The sequence below is a fragment of the Neovison vison genome, chromosome 11 (genome assembly GCF_020171115.1).
Source record: "Neovison vison isolate M4711 chromosome 11, ASM_NN_V1, whole genome shotgun sequence".
NCBI lineage: Eukaryota > Metazoa > Chordata > Mammalia > Carnivora > Mustelidae > Neogale > Neogale vison.
In genome coordinates this window covers 65,382,265-65,398,879 of record NC_058101.1, presented here as the reverse complement: position 1 = coordinate 65,398,879, position 16,615 = coordinate 65,382,265, and the positions used below count along the sequence as shown (strand labels likewise).

Below are 16,615 nucleotides of genomic sequence, written 5' to 3'. Positions count from 1 at the left end.
GGGCGGTCAGCTCTCACCCCCGCTGAATACCACCAGCTCTTATAAACCCTCAAGGACTCTGCACCGGGCTAGGAGTGGGGCGAGGTCTCTCCTCACCCAACCTCCACCGCCAAGGCCCTGCCACTTGTCCCACACCTGGACAGGCGCTGAGCTGATGGGAGAGGAAGGCTGAGGCTTTGTGGGTCTGCTCAGGCCCCAGCAGAGAAACAGACCCAGATGTGTGGCCAATAGCATGCCCCCACCCCAGACAGAGACAGTCATGGTCCTGGGCTGCTGCTTATGGACGGCAGGACCCCAGAACTGTGCCTTGGCCTCCCTGAGCCTCAGTCTTCCCTGCTGTCATATGAGGGGAAGAAGACCAGGGTCTGAGAAGATAATGCATGCAGACACCCAGTCTGGGCCTGGCAGACAGTCAGCATCCATGATGTGGCCACTCCCGGAGGAGAAGGTTCTGGTTTTGTTCCGGGCCCACTGAGACACCACAGGGAAGGCAGTGAGCAGGTGCCCCTGGTGGGCCCAGAACGCAGCGGGCCTCCCACCCCCGGGCTGCTCCTCCCAGGGGCCCCCAAGACCACGCTAATGAGTTCACTTGCTGTTCAGCCTCCCACAGCCTGAAGGGGTCCAAACCTCAGACAGAACACAGGCTTTGGGAATTCCTGCTGTCAGATCAAGGACAAAGAGCTCCCTAGAAACGCTGTCAAAACAGCGTTATTCACTGCTTGGAAGAGGGGGGCCCGCGGCTGCCTGTCACTGCATTCCAGGAGAGGTTCCCGGGCCCCAGGGGCCAAGTGTCTGACCTGATAATCTCTCACACATAACAACTCAGGGCAATTTGAGAAACTTGGGGGAGAAATAATTTGATTTGCGCAAGATGAAAACATGTTTGAATTAGTGCCAATTTACCTTGCAGTAACTGTGGGCAGGTTTGCCTCTCGGGCCTGAGAGATCCCCGAGCACCTGGTCCCGCCGGGGACAGATGCACGGCTGCGCTCTGCCCCTCTGCCAACCTCTCGGGCCCTGGCTGTTGGGAAATGGCCTCTCCTTGCCCTTCCCCACCTCCTGGGGCCCCTGGGGTGGCCACAGCTGACATCAGTGACAAGGCCAGTGATGGATGAGGCACTCGGGGTGCCAAGTAAGGAACATGGCCCTCCCACAGGTGGCCATGTGGCGGAAGCCAGCCACCCCCCACAGAAGCCCCACAGGCCAGCCGCTAATACTCCAGCTAGTGAGGCGGGCTTCCCAGCGGCCTTCCCTCCGGCCTCAAACGAACTCCTTGCGAGAGACACAGAGCACGGGAGGGAAAGGAGAGCTCTTTCCACGGGGCTTCTCTGCTGAAGAGACAGGACTGTGGCCCAGTGAGAAGGCCAGTGCATAGTCTGTCCTACAAATGAGGTGAGAAAGGGAAAGGCTAGGAGTGTGTGTGCACGCACGTGTGCGGGTGTGCACATGTGCTAGAAAGAGCCATTTCGTCGGAAGAACATGTGTGTAAGCCACGTCTCTCCAGGGGCAGTTTGGGCAGAAGAAGGGACCATGGCCATGGCCGGCAACCGGCAAATGGGGGCCCTGAGCCAGCGGGACTCCCAGCTTCCACGCCCTCCATGGCGCTGCCCTCCAGCACTCAGCCCGCACGGGCCTCACTCACGCAGCTTGACCAGACTTGACCACTGACCAGTCTTGAGCACCAGAGTCTCCCCACTGAGGCAGTGAGGCCAGAACATGGCTCAGATGGATCACTGAGTGGCTCCCAAAAGATAGCCCAAGTGTGGGAGGGGAGCCCGGGCACTGGATCGGGTGGGAGCCTGGGGCCAAGGCAGGCAGGGGTGGAGGAAGCATGGGGTAGGGGAGGCTGTGTGGGAGGAGGGCAGCTAGTCAGGGGCTGAGTTAGGACCTGGGGCAGAAGTGGGGAGGCAGAGGAGGTGGGGAGGAAGAAGGGCAAGGGGTGGGAAAGAGGGAGGGAGGGAGGGAAGGTGTGGAGGGGGAGGGGGAAAGTGAGGAGGGGAGAGGGTAGGTGGTGAGGAGGGGGTGGCAGGAGTGGTGAGGTGGAGAGGCAGGGTGGTGAAGAGGGGGAGAAAGGGGTGGTGAGGAGGAGAAGGAAGTGGAGGTAGGGAGGAGAAAGGAGGGGTAAGAAGGGAGGGAGGGGGTTTAGAGAAGGAGGTGAGGTGAAGGGGGGAGGTAGGGGTGGTAAAGGAGAGGCAGGGAGGGGAGGATGAAAGGGGAGGGGTAAGAAGGAGGGAGGGAGGGGAGGAGGGGAGAGGGCAGAGATGGTGAGGAGGAGGGAGTGACAGGGGAGTTGGGGAAGGGACATGTAGAGGGGAGAGGGAGAGGGTGTGTGGGGGAGAGAAGGAGAGCAGGTGAGGAGGGGAGAGAGAAGGGCTGGTGAGGAGGGGGAGGCAGGGAAGGTGAGAAGGGGGAGGTAGGGAAGGCGGGAGGAGGAGGCAGGAGAGGTGAGGAGGGGGAGGCAGGGGAGCGGGGAGGGGGAGGAGAGCAGGTGGGGAGGGGAGACAGGTGGTGGGCCTACTGTGTGCTGGGCACGTGCCAGTTTGAGGTACTTGGCTCCTGTTTGCACCCTGGAGGAAGCAGGAGCTCAGAGAGGGACCAGCCCACATCAGGTTGCACAGCTGGGTCACGGGTGCACAGGTGACCTGGGATGGCGAGCCCCGCCTCTCCACCATTTCCTAAGTTCCCAGCAGAGTGGAAAGAGCACCTGGAGGTCCCCCTGGGGTGAGGAGTTCCATAGCAGAGGCAGGAGAAGGTGGGGAGCCCTAAGCTGGGGGCTGTGGGGTGGAAAGGAGAGCCCCAGCCCTCGGGGCTGGGGGGTCCCCAGTGTGGGGAGGCTCTCACCAGAACACGTGGTCTTTGGTCACTCGCTCCCGCAGAAGTGTCCACTTCTTCCCCAGGTCCGATGACACATAGAGCTTGGCATTGAGAAGAGAAACAGTAGTCTGGTCATGCCTTGAGGATGAGCCTCTTCTGAGCTGGGATGCCCCTTCTGGACGACAAATATGCCCCAGGCAGGCCCCGCACCCACACCTCTGAGAGGCCAAGGGTCAAGCAGAGGAGTTCCAAGAAGAGCCACTCTCGCCCCCCAGGCCTACTGGTAGGAACTGAGGGACACTGGCCAGGCAGATCCCCAAGCCAGGCCTGGGCTGAGGACGGTCAGGGTCAGTCCCCTGTGCGCTGAGTCCTGAGGCAGGGCTGTGGGAGCCTGGGGGTGGGGGTCTGCGCTCGCCACACCAGTGTCCCTGGGCACAGGGCAGTGTGATGTTAAATAGCCTGTAAAAAGCACTGTGACAGCCTGTCCCCGACCCCTTGCTGCCCACGCCCACCTTGGAGGGGAAGAGAGCCGCAGCTGAGGGAACTCGGTCATGGGTACTGGGATACTGCCGCGTGGTGACAGGTGGAAGCTACGCCTGCAGAGAGCACACCGTAATGCAGGGACTTGCCCGCTCACTACGCTGGACGCCAGAAACAGATGGAGCATTGTGGGTCCGTCCAGCAATAGAAGCAGCCCACCAGGCCAGGCTGAGAGAGGCTGCAGGCCTTCCTGACTTTGCAACATCGCTCATATATGCTGGACCCCGCAGGGCACACGTCCAGCCCTGCGGAGACCTCCGGGCTGCGTGCAGCTGGTAGGATGAGGTCCTTGTGGGGCTGCAGGGCTCCCAGAACACAGGCGCCCCGTCTGTCCCTCCTCTCATCTCTCTCCAGCTGGGCCCTGAGTCAGCCTGGGGGCAAGAACTAACGCTGCCCCCCCTTCCCTGAGCTGGGTTCTGGGCAGGTCTACAGTCCAAGTCCCAAGGCATCTTTCATTGGTGGTTTTGCCAAATTTCCTTTGCCACCCTCCCTGGCTGGGGGGTGGGAGGGGGTTGTGGGAACGCTGAAACGTCCCCTCCATTCCTGAGAGCGGCGTAGGCCGTGAGGGTGTTAAGGGATCTGTACGCCCATGAAGCAGGACACATACGGAAATCCTACACAGCCCACATGGAGCCCAGAGACCCAAGCATTCTGTTGCAGAGCAAGGGCTGGGCGGGGACACTCGGCGGCCACTCCCCAGCTGAGAGGGCTGCTGTGCTTGGGGAGAGAGAAGACCTGGTTCCCCTGAGCCCTGTCTGGCAGGCGCTGTGCTGCCTCAGTTTCCCTGAGAAGATGGTATGTTTTGCAGGGGTGAGTCCGTGGCTTGAGAGATCATGGGGTCCCGTAGCCATAGCTCACGACAGACTCCACAGTCTGTGCGACCCAGCTGCATGACCCCTCAAAGCTCCCTAAACCTCAGTTCCCCACTTTCCTAAAACAGAGATCCAGATCCTGGCCTTACTGGGATATGTGGGCTGATCCCAGGCACCGTGGCAAAGCGTTTGCACAAATGACATTCCCCTTGAATCCTGTCGCTGTCATGCAGGGATCTCATCGACCCAGGGCTGCTGCCGAGGGCCAACCGTGTGAGCGTGTGCCGAGCTTGTCCCCTCTCAGACCCTCTCATGACATCTCTGTGAATCGGATGCTTTTATCAACCTGTTTTTCAGATCAGGAATGGCAGCTAAGAGCAGCTGAGCAATCTGCCCTGGGGTAGTTCACTGGCAGAGGCCGGATTTGAATTCTCCGTGCTTTGAATGCCCCTTCCTTTATTCCTCTGCACTCAAGACGTGTCTGGAATAAATCAGTTAAGCAGAGCAATTTCACGCCAGACCTCAAGAGGAAGGAAGGCCGAAGGCAGCCACTGGACCTCAGTGTTTCTATCTGTGAAATGGGTCTAATAAACATGACAAGAGTCACCAGGATTAGAGCTCCTGACTGCTAGCCTTCAGGGCCAGCAGGACACATGCTCCTCTTCTGACCCAGCTTGTCCCCATCGGGGACCCAAGTGATGGGAGGAAGTGAGGTCATGGTATTGTCCCTGCTGTTGTTCCTGAAGGAAGGGTTTATGGAATCTCTGAAGGGAAACGGGCTCTTCATGTATCAGCCCTGTGCCGTTCTGGCCTTCGGTGTAGGCAGACATCCCCCATCCCAGAAGCCTGCCCTAGACCTAATGCCAATCCGCCACTAGCTCCCAAGGCCAGGATTCCAGGCCTGTCCTCACCACCCCAGCAAGTCACCGAGTCCAAAAGAGCTAACGTCCGCCACCTAACCCACAGCTGCTCTACCCTGAGCCTACTGAGCCACCTGCATCTCTGTGGCTTCCTGCACCCTTCCTCTGGGTCTCCTACCCGCAGCCCTCTGCCCTCCCATCCAGCCCTTGCTCCATGAGAGAGCCACCGGGCTCTTTCTGGGACACACACCTGACCATGTCATTCTCCTGCATCAGGCCTGCCAGGGGATGCCACAGACCTTCCTTGGGATAAGGCCCACACTCCTCCTGTGGGCACCCAGGGCCCCTGGGCTGCCCGGCCCATACAGCCCCCACCTCCCATGCCCCCATCATGCCCCGCTCTGGGCTTTTGAGTGATGGTGGTGCTAATACGTCTCATGAGGTCCTTGGAGGATCTGCACCTGCTGTTCAGTCTGGCTGGAATGCCCTTCCTTGTCTTCATTCAGTGTTCAAGGACTCCATCAAAAGTCACCTGTTGGTCAGGCCTTGGTCAAGGTCAAAGTTCAGAGGTACTGGTATTGCAGAGCCAGGCTCAGAACCCAGTCCCTCAGGTCAAGAAGCCTGTGTCAGGGCTCAGGGCCCAGGACCCAGAGAGAACTGGGCTGCAATGCCTTCCCTTTGCTATACACTCCACTCTGGCCTGGAGGAGGGGTCCCCAGGGCATGCCCCCTTGTGCTGTCACCCACCTGGCACTGAGGGCCCTGGTGCTTCCGCTCCTTGTCTCCAGGACCCTCCTGCACCCTTCAGTCACTCCCCCGCCACCTCCACCTGGACCTCCTCCTTGTCACCTGGCTTCTAGTAGATGCCCTACCTTTTGGGCCACAGGTTCAAGTCCCACATTCTGGATTCTTCCACCACCCCTGGCAGACCCCCTTGAGGACTCCTTCTTCCCCACAGCTCTAGAAAGAAGATCCTCCTATCTAGGAGCTATCATCCTCCTAACCACATCATCCTAACCAAGCCATCTTAACCGCATCATTCTGATCACGGTATCCTAACCACAGCATCCTAACCATGGTGTCCTAACCACATTGTTCAAATCACAGTATCTTAACCATAGTGTCCTTACCATGGTGTCCTAACCACAGCACCCAACCATGGTGTTCTAACCACATTGTTCTAATCACAGTATCTTAACCACAACATCCTAACCAAGGTGTCCTAATCATGGCATCCTAACCATGGCATACTAACCACGGCGTCCTAACCACAATGTCCTAACCACATCATCCTAACCATGGCATCCTAACCACAGGTTACCATAGAAGATGCCCCACCTCAAGACACTGCCAGACACTCAACCGCAGCCCCTGGAGAGTCATGTTGCGTGGCCGTGACTCCCGAATTTGTGAGTCCGCGGCAACAGTGAGGGTTTGTCCCTGTTCTTAACATATGCGGGGATTTCCTCTGTTAGGCCACTGTCCCCTGCTGTCAGCAGCACAAAGAAAATGCCCAAGACCATGAGATCTTGCTCCACAAGGAGGCTGAGCGTCTGTGAGCATCGTGGATGCCAGGGTCACCCAAACAAAGCACCAAGAATAGTGCCTAAGCAGCAGAGCCTGATTCTCTCTCCGTTCTGGTGCTGGGAGTCTGAGACCAAGATGTGGGCAGAGTTGGTTCCCGCTGAGGCCTCCCTGTTTGGTGTGTAGATGGCCATGATCCGCCCATGTCCTTATGTGGCCAACCCTCTTGCACATCTGTGTCCTGATGTCTCCTTCTTCTAAGGACACCTGTCATCGAGATCAGGTCCCACCCAGATGACCCATTTTAACTTAAATACCCCTTTAAAAGCCTCATACTCCAAATATGGTTACATCTGAGGTGCTGGGGGAGCGGTATAGATATTTTGGGAGGGGACACAATACAGCACATCCCAGAAGCCAACCTCCTACCCACTCCACCTCTGGTGTCCTCCCTCCCTCCCTGCCATAGGCCCACTTCTGCTGCCTGTGTCTCTGGGAGCTTCTCTGGACCCCTAGCCTCACATTGGCTGAGAGAACCCCACCCTCCAACCCCAAGCTCTGTGCTTGGTTTCTCCCCCTTCGTGGAGGTTTTGCTTCCTGCTCCTCTGGCTTAAGCTTCTGTGGCTCACCTCTCCCCCAGCCTAGCCCCAGACTGATCGCCACTGGGTGTGCTGGAGGAATGGACAAATTCAATTCTAGCACCAGGGCTGGCACACTTTTCTGGAAAGGGCCAGACGGTAAATAACTTTGGCTTTCCAGGCTGTACAGTCTCTGTTGTCACGACTCCTCTCTGCCCCTGGAGTAGGCAAGCAGCCAGAGACAATACGGAAACGGATGGGCTTGCCTGTGTGCCAGCGAGACCTTAATTTGCAAAGTGGTTGCCAGGCCACCGTCTGCTGATGCCTGCTCCAGGGCACACGATATGAAATTATCACTTTCCTATTTAAAAAGGGCTTTTTGGAAAGTTTTCATGCCCTGGAACGTAAGATCCAGGAGCACAAGGAACTCATCCATTCTTGCTAAGCACGTGGAGTCGTGCCGAGACATGCAGTAGGTGCTTAGTAAATAGCTAATGGCTTGAGTGGCTAGAGGTCCTGAATTTCGGGAAAGGCCTCAGTGGGAGAGCCCAGCAGGTGGTACGGCCTTTCATGGAGGCCAGGTGCTGAGCTAAGAGCTTGTCAGTCTCCATTCACGTAATCCACTTGTGCACACATATAAGACGGGCCTCCATCCCTTTACCCATGAAAGAATGGGAGCTTAGAGAGGTAAGTAAGCTGCTCAAGGTCACACAGTGTTTGCTGGTGGACCTGACCGTGATACCCCTGTGGCTGACGGGTTCCCCCAGGGAAAGATGCGAGATCCCCTCTCATCCTTTCTCTGGGCCATCTGAGTGACCAGCCTGGGGCTCCTTCCACCTCAGGTCTTAATTTATCCCTCTACAAATCGGGAGAGAACCGCTCCCGTCCTCGAATAGTGAGCAATTAAAAATGGGCGTGCAGCCATCAATTTCTGGTAATAAAGCCTTGGCGTTCATGGACGGCATGATGCCCTGCCACGTGCCCTGAGGACGCCCACCCCGAGACACGGTGCCACCTTTCCAATTTGCTCTCGTAGGAGGTGATTTTATAATGCACCATCAATTGGAGCAGAAATGGACTATTCCCCACTTAATACAAGACAAACACCAGCAAATAAATAAGAATAAACACACGGGGGACATCCTAGCCACTGCAGCGGACTCCAACCCAGTGGTGTCCCATGCAAAGGCTGACTGACTCCAGGTTGCTCGTCCAGGAAAGCATCAGAGGCCCTCCAACACAGAGACAACACGCTCGGAAGTCAGGGCAAGGGAGAAATGAAGGTCAGAGGAAGGTCATTTGAAGACATGCAAGCTGATAGGTCTGCCAACGGACGCTCACGCCAGCTGCTGTGAACCCACGCCTCTGCCTGCCCCTTCTTAGGGGAAACCTTGCCGGCCCCCCACCGCCCCTGCCTGGACAGCTACTCCACTTTGCTTCATGCGTATAAACATAGACTCTGTTTCACTGGGGCTGGAGGATGGTCGGTGCTCGGTTTTCCTGAACTGCTTGTGCAGTCATCTCTGTGGTTCTGAAGTTGTATTAAAAAGTGAACATCTGGGGCACCTGGATGGCTCAGTGATTAAGCCTCTACCTCCAGCTCAGGTCATGATCTCAGGGTCCTGGGATCGAGCCCCACATCACAATCTCCGCTCCACAGGGTGTCTGCTTCCCCTCTCTCTCTGCCTACTTGTGATTTCTGTCTCTGTGTCAAATAAATAAATAAAATCATTAAAAAAAAAAAGTGAACATCTTTCCCGATACATTTGCTATGCCTTTCTTCAAACCCCCTCCTCCAGGAAGGCTTCCCAGATTGGTCATCCTAGGTGTCTTTTCTTCCCTACTAAGGTTCTGGAAGGCAGTCCCAGGCTCAGGTTAACTTCTCACAGTGCTGGGAAACAGAAGGGGTTCTTGATGGGAAAGAGAATAACACTTAACAGTTAGAGGGCTGTGCCTATAAGCAGGTCCCAGGGACGAGCACAGGGAACCAGGTGAGTCAGTTTGGCGCCGGTGGTCCCCAGAGAGTTGGGGTGGGAAGGGGCTGCCCGGCTCTCACATTCCTTTGATCTCAGGACCCCAGTGCAGTTTGCTGAGCCTTGAAAGAAAAACCACTGCATCAGGCTCTCTCCCCTCGGCAGGCTGCCCAGGCTCCGAATAAGGAAGCCTCACAGCACCCCCAGCTACAGTGCAGCACCGGGCAGAAACCTAGCCAACTCACAGACCCGGAACCAGCAATAAGGCTTGCAGCTGGGTGTCACTGAGGTTTGGAGCTGTGTGTTCCTCTGCTTAGCAGACACCTGCCTAACGCACCAAGTCTGTGGGAATGCAGAGCCAGTGTGGTACCATGTGCCCATCCACCTCTTGGAAGTCAGAGAGCTTTGAAAACCATACAACCCTAAAAAAAAAAAAAAAAAAAGACAAAAAAAAAAAGACCCCCCAAAAAAACAAAAAAAACCCAAGGCCCTATTGTCGCTATTACTAATTTCCTCAAATTCTTCATTGCTTTTGTAACCACAACGAAGCCCTTTTCCTCCCCTTTTTCTTTCCTTTACAGTCACAGCAAAGAACCGAGGAAAATCACCGAGATTTCAGCTCCATTAATTTTTCAGGGCACCATAAATTAAAGAGCAATTGCAACGCAGTCAATTTCTGCAGGAAAATAAGTCTCTGTGATTGTGCTTTAGTCTAATTACATGGAAGGCTAAGTAGTGCTATTAATACCCAGAAGCACACGCTGTCCCAGAAGAAGGCGTCGGGAGCAAAGAGGCGGCCGGTGGGGCTGGAGGAACCCGGGGACGCCAGTCGGTGAGGTCCAGACTATGGCAAGGAGGCCAGGTCCTGCAGCGAGCCGTGGCTTAGACCAGCCAAAATCGGCGTTGGGAGGCCCTTGACCTGGGGGAACCCTCATGGGAGAAATCCATCATTCACTCACCGATTGATCCAACCGATGGGCACCCTTCCATCGATCCGTCCACCTCCCCCGTCCGTCATCCCGCAGCCCCCGTCTGTCACCCACTCACCCTTCCACCCATGTTCAGCTCCATGTCCATCCAGCCAACAAATAGCCTCAGCCAGGAGCTTGTGAGGAAATGCTGCAGAAACTGGGCAGAGTCTGTGCCCGCAAGTCTGTGCCTTCCAGGAGTGGGTGTGCAGGGAGCAGTCCCCACGCCGGCTGCAGTGGCTCCTCTACAAGCCACATGGACACCAGAAGCCGGAAAAGGCCCAGTCCCCCACCCTCACCCCGGAGCCTCCAGGGGGAGCGTGTCCCTTGCAGACACCTCAATTTCAATCCAGCAAAACTCATTTTGGACTTCTGGTCTCCCAAGCTGTGGGAGACCCCACGTCTGGACTGGCCAGCCATGGAGCACGTGGTGATAGGAACGGATCCTGGTCTCCGTCGCAGTGAGGGCAGTTAATCGTCCTCCTGTGCTCTCTGCGCCCTGCCTCACTTCCTGCTTAGGCCTCACTCCCTTCTGGGGCCAGCCCCAGGCTCTCCTCTCCCTGGGCCTGGAAAGAACCCTCCACCATGTTCTTTCCATCAGCGGGTGGAGGGTCCCTTGGGCTCCTATGGGGCCCTGGTGACACAGCCCCCAGAGAAAAGGACATGGACTTGGGATCTGAAGGACAAGTCACACCTACTGAAGGTAGAAAAGCATCCCAAACCAGCAGAAGGGCCTGGCAAGGCCCAGCGTGGGAGGGTGTTTGGAATATTCTAGAAGTGGAAGAAGGTCTTATGGCGTTGCACCCGGAGGGGAGGCCTAGGGGGACAGCCCTAATAATTACCTACTGTTCTTCAATCCTGTCTCACGTGTTTACCTGTGCCAAGTACACCTCTCACCTCAGCCTGCTTGGTTCCTACACCCCGAGGCCAACAATGGCAGCATCCAGATCCCCCGGCCTTGGGTGGAAGGGTTCTGAGGACCCGGTGAGGAGCAGCCTGCATTGCCCCGCGACCTCACCAAAGGAGCAGCTGTGGGTGCCCTGGGGCCCAGACACCAGCTCCACCCCTGTTTACCTTGCCCTCCTTGGTGTAGGCCAGGACCTTGTCCTCTTCCTTGGGGTGGAAAATCAGAGTCTCCACCGAGAAGGGGATGAGCTGCTTCTGGAAGGTGGCCCCCTCATCCGTGCTGAGGAACAGACTCTGGTCCCGGTCACTGAGCGAGGAGCTCAGCAGGACAATCTGGAACAGAAAGCAGGGTGGACGTGAGCTCCCCCTCTGCACCCAGCCCCTGCACTCAGCCGGGAGGGCGGGGCCGGAACCATGCCCCCTCCTCCCACCCTGCCCCACCCACTCCTGCTAATTAGTCACTCATTAATTCCCTCCTCAACTCTGTCCTCCAGCCAGGCACTGTCCACAGGGCGAGGCCGACTACGAGCTGGGGTTTTCTGCTGTGAATAGTCCATTCTATGGGGGCAGTGTGAGATACATCAGCGCGTCGCCCATTGTGGGCCTGACCGGCAGCCTGTGGAGACAAAGCAGGGGGCTGGGGAGGCTGGGCTGGGGGCTGCGTGCAGAAGCAGAGTACTGGACCAGGTAGGGGGGTGACCCGGGACAGCAGGCGCCGGGTAGGAACTCGGACGTGAGGTGGCCGAGGGGGACAGGACTGGATAGGTAACAGCGTGTCTGGCTCCATGAGGCCTTAGAGGGCACTGTGGTGGGTGGAATGGGGACCCCGGAGAGAAACCCCGCCCCTGCGTCCTCACCCTGGTTCCTGTGAAGGTGACCTCACTTAGAAACGGGGTCTGCACAGGTGGGATCAAGTTAAGCATCTCAGGATGAGGTCATCCTGGGAACTGGCAGGCAAGGCGCCCATGGAGAGGATGAGGGACAGCCCCGCCACCTGCAGAATTCTCCCATGGGTGGGGGTCCCTTAAGGCCTTTCTTGGCTCCGCCCAGAGGGTCAAGGAAGTTGGGGAAGCCAGCCTGTGGCCCTCTCTGGGTTTGTCCACTTCCCAAGCATGCAGGTACATGCTCTCCTGGGCTGCGAGGTGCCCTGGGTCTTCCAGAAAGTTCAGGAAAGGCCGACTATGGGTCAGAACAGGTTGGCCCTCCTAACTACACAGGGGACCAAAGGGACCCTCAGAAAGAGAGAAAAGGGGGAGAGGGAGAGGCTTCCCTCCTTCCCCTGAGGCCAGAGAGGGTCAGCCAGTCTGGAGGGTTGGGAAGGCGATGTGGGCTCCTACCACTGTCAGTGGATCCCACCCCACCCCAGACCACATGGTCAGCCCCCGGCAGCATGGGTGGGCCCAGTCTCTACCTCCACCCTCTTCTGGGAGTCCCAGTTCCCATGATGAAGCTGGGGGTGGTCTTCCTACCCACACACCTCATGGAAAGTTCTGGGCTCCTCACGGCCCCAAGAAGACTGTGACCTCTGTGACAGGGTCTGCAGGCTCCCCCTGGACTGGCCCCCCTCCCTGCCTCCTGCTTGTGAGCTGGCCACAGCCAGTGGGGTCCACCCACATACAGCCCTCTCCCCCCAACACCTGATCCCTCTGTTTTCCCCTCACCCCCGGGGTCCAGTGGAGACCCCTGATTCAAGGCCACAGGGGACCTGGTATTTGCCCAGCGAAAGCTCACCATCTGTCATGGAGGTAGCCTCTCCTCCCAGGACTGTGGCCCCTTGGGGCCAGAGCCAGATCTGTGGGGTTTTCTGCTATCCTCCTCCCCACCTCCACCCCTGCAGGGCCTGGGGTCTCCACACACTTATTGAATGAATGAATCAATGAATGAATGAATCAATAAATGTATGAACGAACAGATACCATGTGCTGATAGCATAGGGGTCAGGGCACACTCAACCTCAGATAGCCCAGTTCAAATTCCATGTCTGTGTGACCTGAAGCAAGCTGGCTGGCCATTCCCTGCCTCAGTTTCTTTGTCTATAAAATGGGAAAATAATATGGTGCCTGGCATTGGGCGAGCCTGCAGTTAAAGTCTACTGTGAGTGTTCGAGACCACCACATCCTCACTAGAGCTCAGTGGGGCAGTTACGATCTCTGCTTGGTGGATGGGGAAACTGAGGCACAGAGAGGGGAAGCAAACTGCCTCAGGTCAACACCGTGTAGGACAGAGCCAGGGTCTGGAGTTGAGAGGGAGCCCATGCAGGGTGGGGTGCCGGTGGGGCAGTTGGTTGGGACCAGCTCGGCACCGAGATGAGCTCTTCCTTCCCAGGGGCAGGGGCTATGGGACACTAAGCCCCCATCATGTGGACGCCCCACTGCGATGGGCTCCCTACACCCCAACATTTCCTCTAGAAGACGATGAAGCACACGGGGCAGAAATGAAGAATTGCACGAGCTCCTGTCTTTACAAACGGTATCTGATGCGCTCTTTCTAGGGGAACCCTGAGGAGTTGTGCCAGCCACAGCTGGTCTCCCCTAGCACAGATCCCGCCCTCGCCCGCCAGCCGAGGGGGCCGAAGGAGAAGGGCAGGCAGGGCACTCCCAGAGCCTGCTTCTAGGCGGCCGTGCTCTCGGAAGGTGGAGGAGCCTTGTGGGAGGTGTCCCTCGGGGGTGGTTTCCACGCAGGAGAAGTGGAGGGGCCAAGAACGGCCACGTATAATCATCCCGGGAAATGTGGAATGACAAGGGCGCTCACGCACTCACAGAAAGAAGTGAGTGCAAATTTACGAGAGACTATGGATCTCCCAAAGACGAAACGTCAGGAAGCCTATGATAATTTTGCCAATGGTTACCATATGAGAGTACACATGATCTTATCAGCAGAGGTGCACAGAAATGGGAGTGGAGGGCTCACTGTTCAGCCATCATATAAGAGGAAACGCCACCCCTTCGCGCCCCAGGGATGGACCTTGAGGGCGTCATGCCCAGTGGGAGATAAATGCCCGGAGACCAGGCTTGCAGGTAGACGCCTGTAAACAAAGCAAAGCCTGAGCTCACAGCTCCAGAGAATGAGTGGGTGCCGCAGGGGGTGGGTTGGGCGAGGGGTGACAGAGTCAGAAGGCCCGCACTGCCGGTTGCCGAGTGAGCAGGTCTCAGGCTGCCGTGGCCCAGCGTGGTGACACACAGGAGTGGGGGTCTGGACGTGGCTGAGAGAGGGGATCCTGAACGGTCTCCTCACGGGAAAGCATCGCTGTGACGTTGTGCGGCGGCGGAGGGTAACCAGGCGTACAGGGACGATCGCTTCCCCGTGAAGACCGAATCATGATGTCCTACACTCAGAACTAAGGTAATGTTACATGTCAATTACACCTCAATTTTGAAAAAACCAATGAAAGCAACACGAGGACCTTAATAGTGCTTGTTTTTAAGTGGTGGAGTTAGAAGGAATTTGTTTTCTTATTTTCAATGAACGCTGTAGCTTAGAATAGTTTTAACTTTACAGAAAGGTGGCAAGGATAGGACAGAGAGTCCCACAGCGCCCGATGCAGTGTTCTGTGCCAGGACAGCTCACCTCGGTGTCAGACGTCTGTACGGTTAAGGAGCCAGCATACCCACATATGTACGGTCTGAACCACGCGCTACGATCCACGAGTGGCTTTTCCTGGTCTGGGATCCCATCTAGGAACCCACATGACATTCAGGCGTCACACCTCCTTAGCTCCTCTGGGCCGTGAGTTTCTCAAACGCACCTTGTTTTTCTTGACCTTGACAGTGTTGAGAAGCTCTGGTTGGGTCTTTTGCAGACTGACTCTGATTTCGGCTTATCTAGGCTTTTCTCGTGGTAAAAAACTGACGTCAGGGGTTTGGGGAAGGAAAGGCACAGAGGTGAGGACCCTTCTTGTTGCAGTGGGCCCAGAGGGGAGCCCACAGCCATGGTGCTGGCCTCACCAGCCTTGTGGTATGGGTCAGGGCTCCCCAGGGGAACGGGCTCTCCTTTCCTCCCAGTGTCCATGATGCCCTCTTGGAGGACAGCCCCCCTCCCACAGCCCACCTGCAGTGGGGAGGGCGGCTCCCCTCCTTGAGGCAGAGGAGCTGTGAGCATTCTTGTGAATTCTTCTGCATGGGAGACTGGTCTCCTTGCCCCTGCACTTACTGACTCATTTATTTACGTCACTATGAACTCATGAATATTTATGTCAGACTTTGAGTTGTAATTCAAGGCTGTTCTATTATCTCATTACCCCAAGGCTCCCCCTCTGGCTAGTTGCAGGGGGGTGCGGGGCTTGGACAGTCTCCTTTGCCACAACACCCTGCTTCTATATCTAAATGTCGCTCTGTGCTGCACCCGATCTCCCCGGATAATCGGGAAGAATGAAACAAGTCACCCAGATTTCTCACCCATTATACTGGAGATGGCTGGGTTCACTCAGCATCCACCCAAACATGTGGCCCAGGCTCTGTGCCCCACCCCAGGGCGGCTGCCCACATGCCTGGCTCCTTGGGGCCCTCTGGCCAGGGAAGCCCAAACATCACTCATCAAAACGCTTTCTCGTGATGACGATTTCTCAATGTTCTTATGATGCAACGATTGACTTATCCACCTCCCCCAGGAGATTGTGCCTCTTGAGCGCAGGGATGGTGGCCTGACTCCTGTTCTGCTGGCACAGAGCCCAGAGTGCTGTGGGTTAATCCCTGCCTGATGGATACCGACTGAATGCATGCACGGGTGAATGAATAAAGGAGTCCATCTCAACCCTTGATTCCAAGAGGAATTGTTTGTCCACTCTTTTCCTCTGGGAGAACATTCCTAGAGCTATGGCAGAAGCCTGGAGATGGGACGTCATAACAAACCTCATTCACTTCTCCCCATTACCCAGAGCTTCACACATCAGAGAAGACTCATTCATTCACTCATCCATTCCTTCATTCTTCCGTTGGTGCTAAGACCACAGAGTCGAGCAAAGATTCAGGCGTGACCAAGACCTTGTGGCAGCAGGGCCAAGGGGGAAAGGAGAATCCAGGTACGGGGCCCAAAGGAAGGCTGCCTAGAAGAGGTGACCTCCCACCCCAGGTGAGCTTCGAAAAGTGGATGGAAATTTGACTGGCAGACCCAGGGGAGGGTGTTTCAGTCAGAGAGGACAGCATGACGGGAGGGTGGGGGTCCCTGACCTGCCTCTTCCCCCCACCCCCCGCCTCAGGCTCCAGGTGTCAGCCCCATAGAGCCCTGCTGTGTTTCTCTAGTTCCCCGAGACGGTTCACATCTTGACTGCCTTTCCATGCACCGTTCCCTTGAGCTAGAATGTGCGGTGGGACCAAGACTCCCCCAACCTCATCACAGATGATTCAGATCTGACAATTTCAAAATGATACAAAACCCACGTGTGATAAACTTAAAACAGCTTGTGAAAATGATCAGAGACCCCAATTCTGGGCCGCTTCCACAAAGCTGAATATTTCCCACTTAATTTTGCAGACGCCTCTGGCATGAATTTATCCTGTTTTTATTCTGGGATGACCTTCCCTTTTGTATCTGCTTGTCTAACACCTCCTTATCCACTGAGGCTCATTTCAAAGGTCACTGCCTCCAGGCAGCCCTCCGTGATCGAGTCCTCCAGTAAATTTATTCCAATACCTCCTCCGCCCCT

At 56.5% G+C, this 16,615-nt stretch overlaps 1 protein-coding gene across 2 annotated transcripts in view; it reads right to left on the bottom strand.

Annotated features, from left to right (window-relative positions):
* Window positions 1-16,615, bottom strand: part of SORCS2 (sortilin related VPS10 domain containing receptor 2) — a 424,588-nt gene that overhangs the window by 62,154 nt on the left and 345,819 nt on the right. For both annotated transcript variants that reach the window (XM_044267844.1, XM_044267845.1), the window contains exons 4-5: window positions 11,143-11,307; window positions 2,842-2,915 (exon numbers count right to left, since the gene is read on the bottom strand). In XM_044267844.1, coding sequence (XP_044123779.1) covers window positions 2,842-2,915; window positions 11,143-11,307 — 239 coding nt within the window. The remainder of the gene's footprint in view (window positions 1-2,841; window positions 2,916-11,142; window positions 11,308-16,615) is intronic.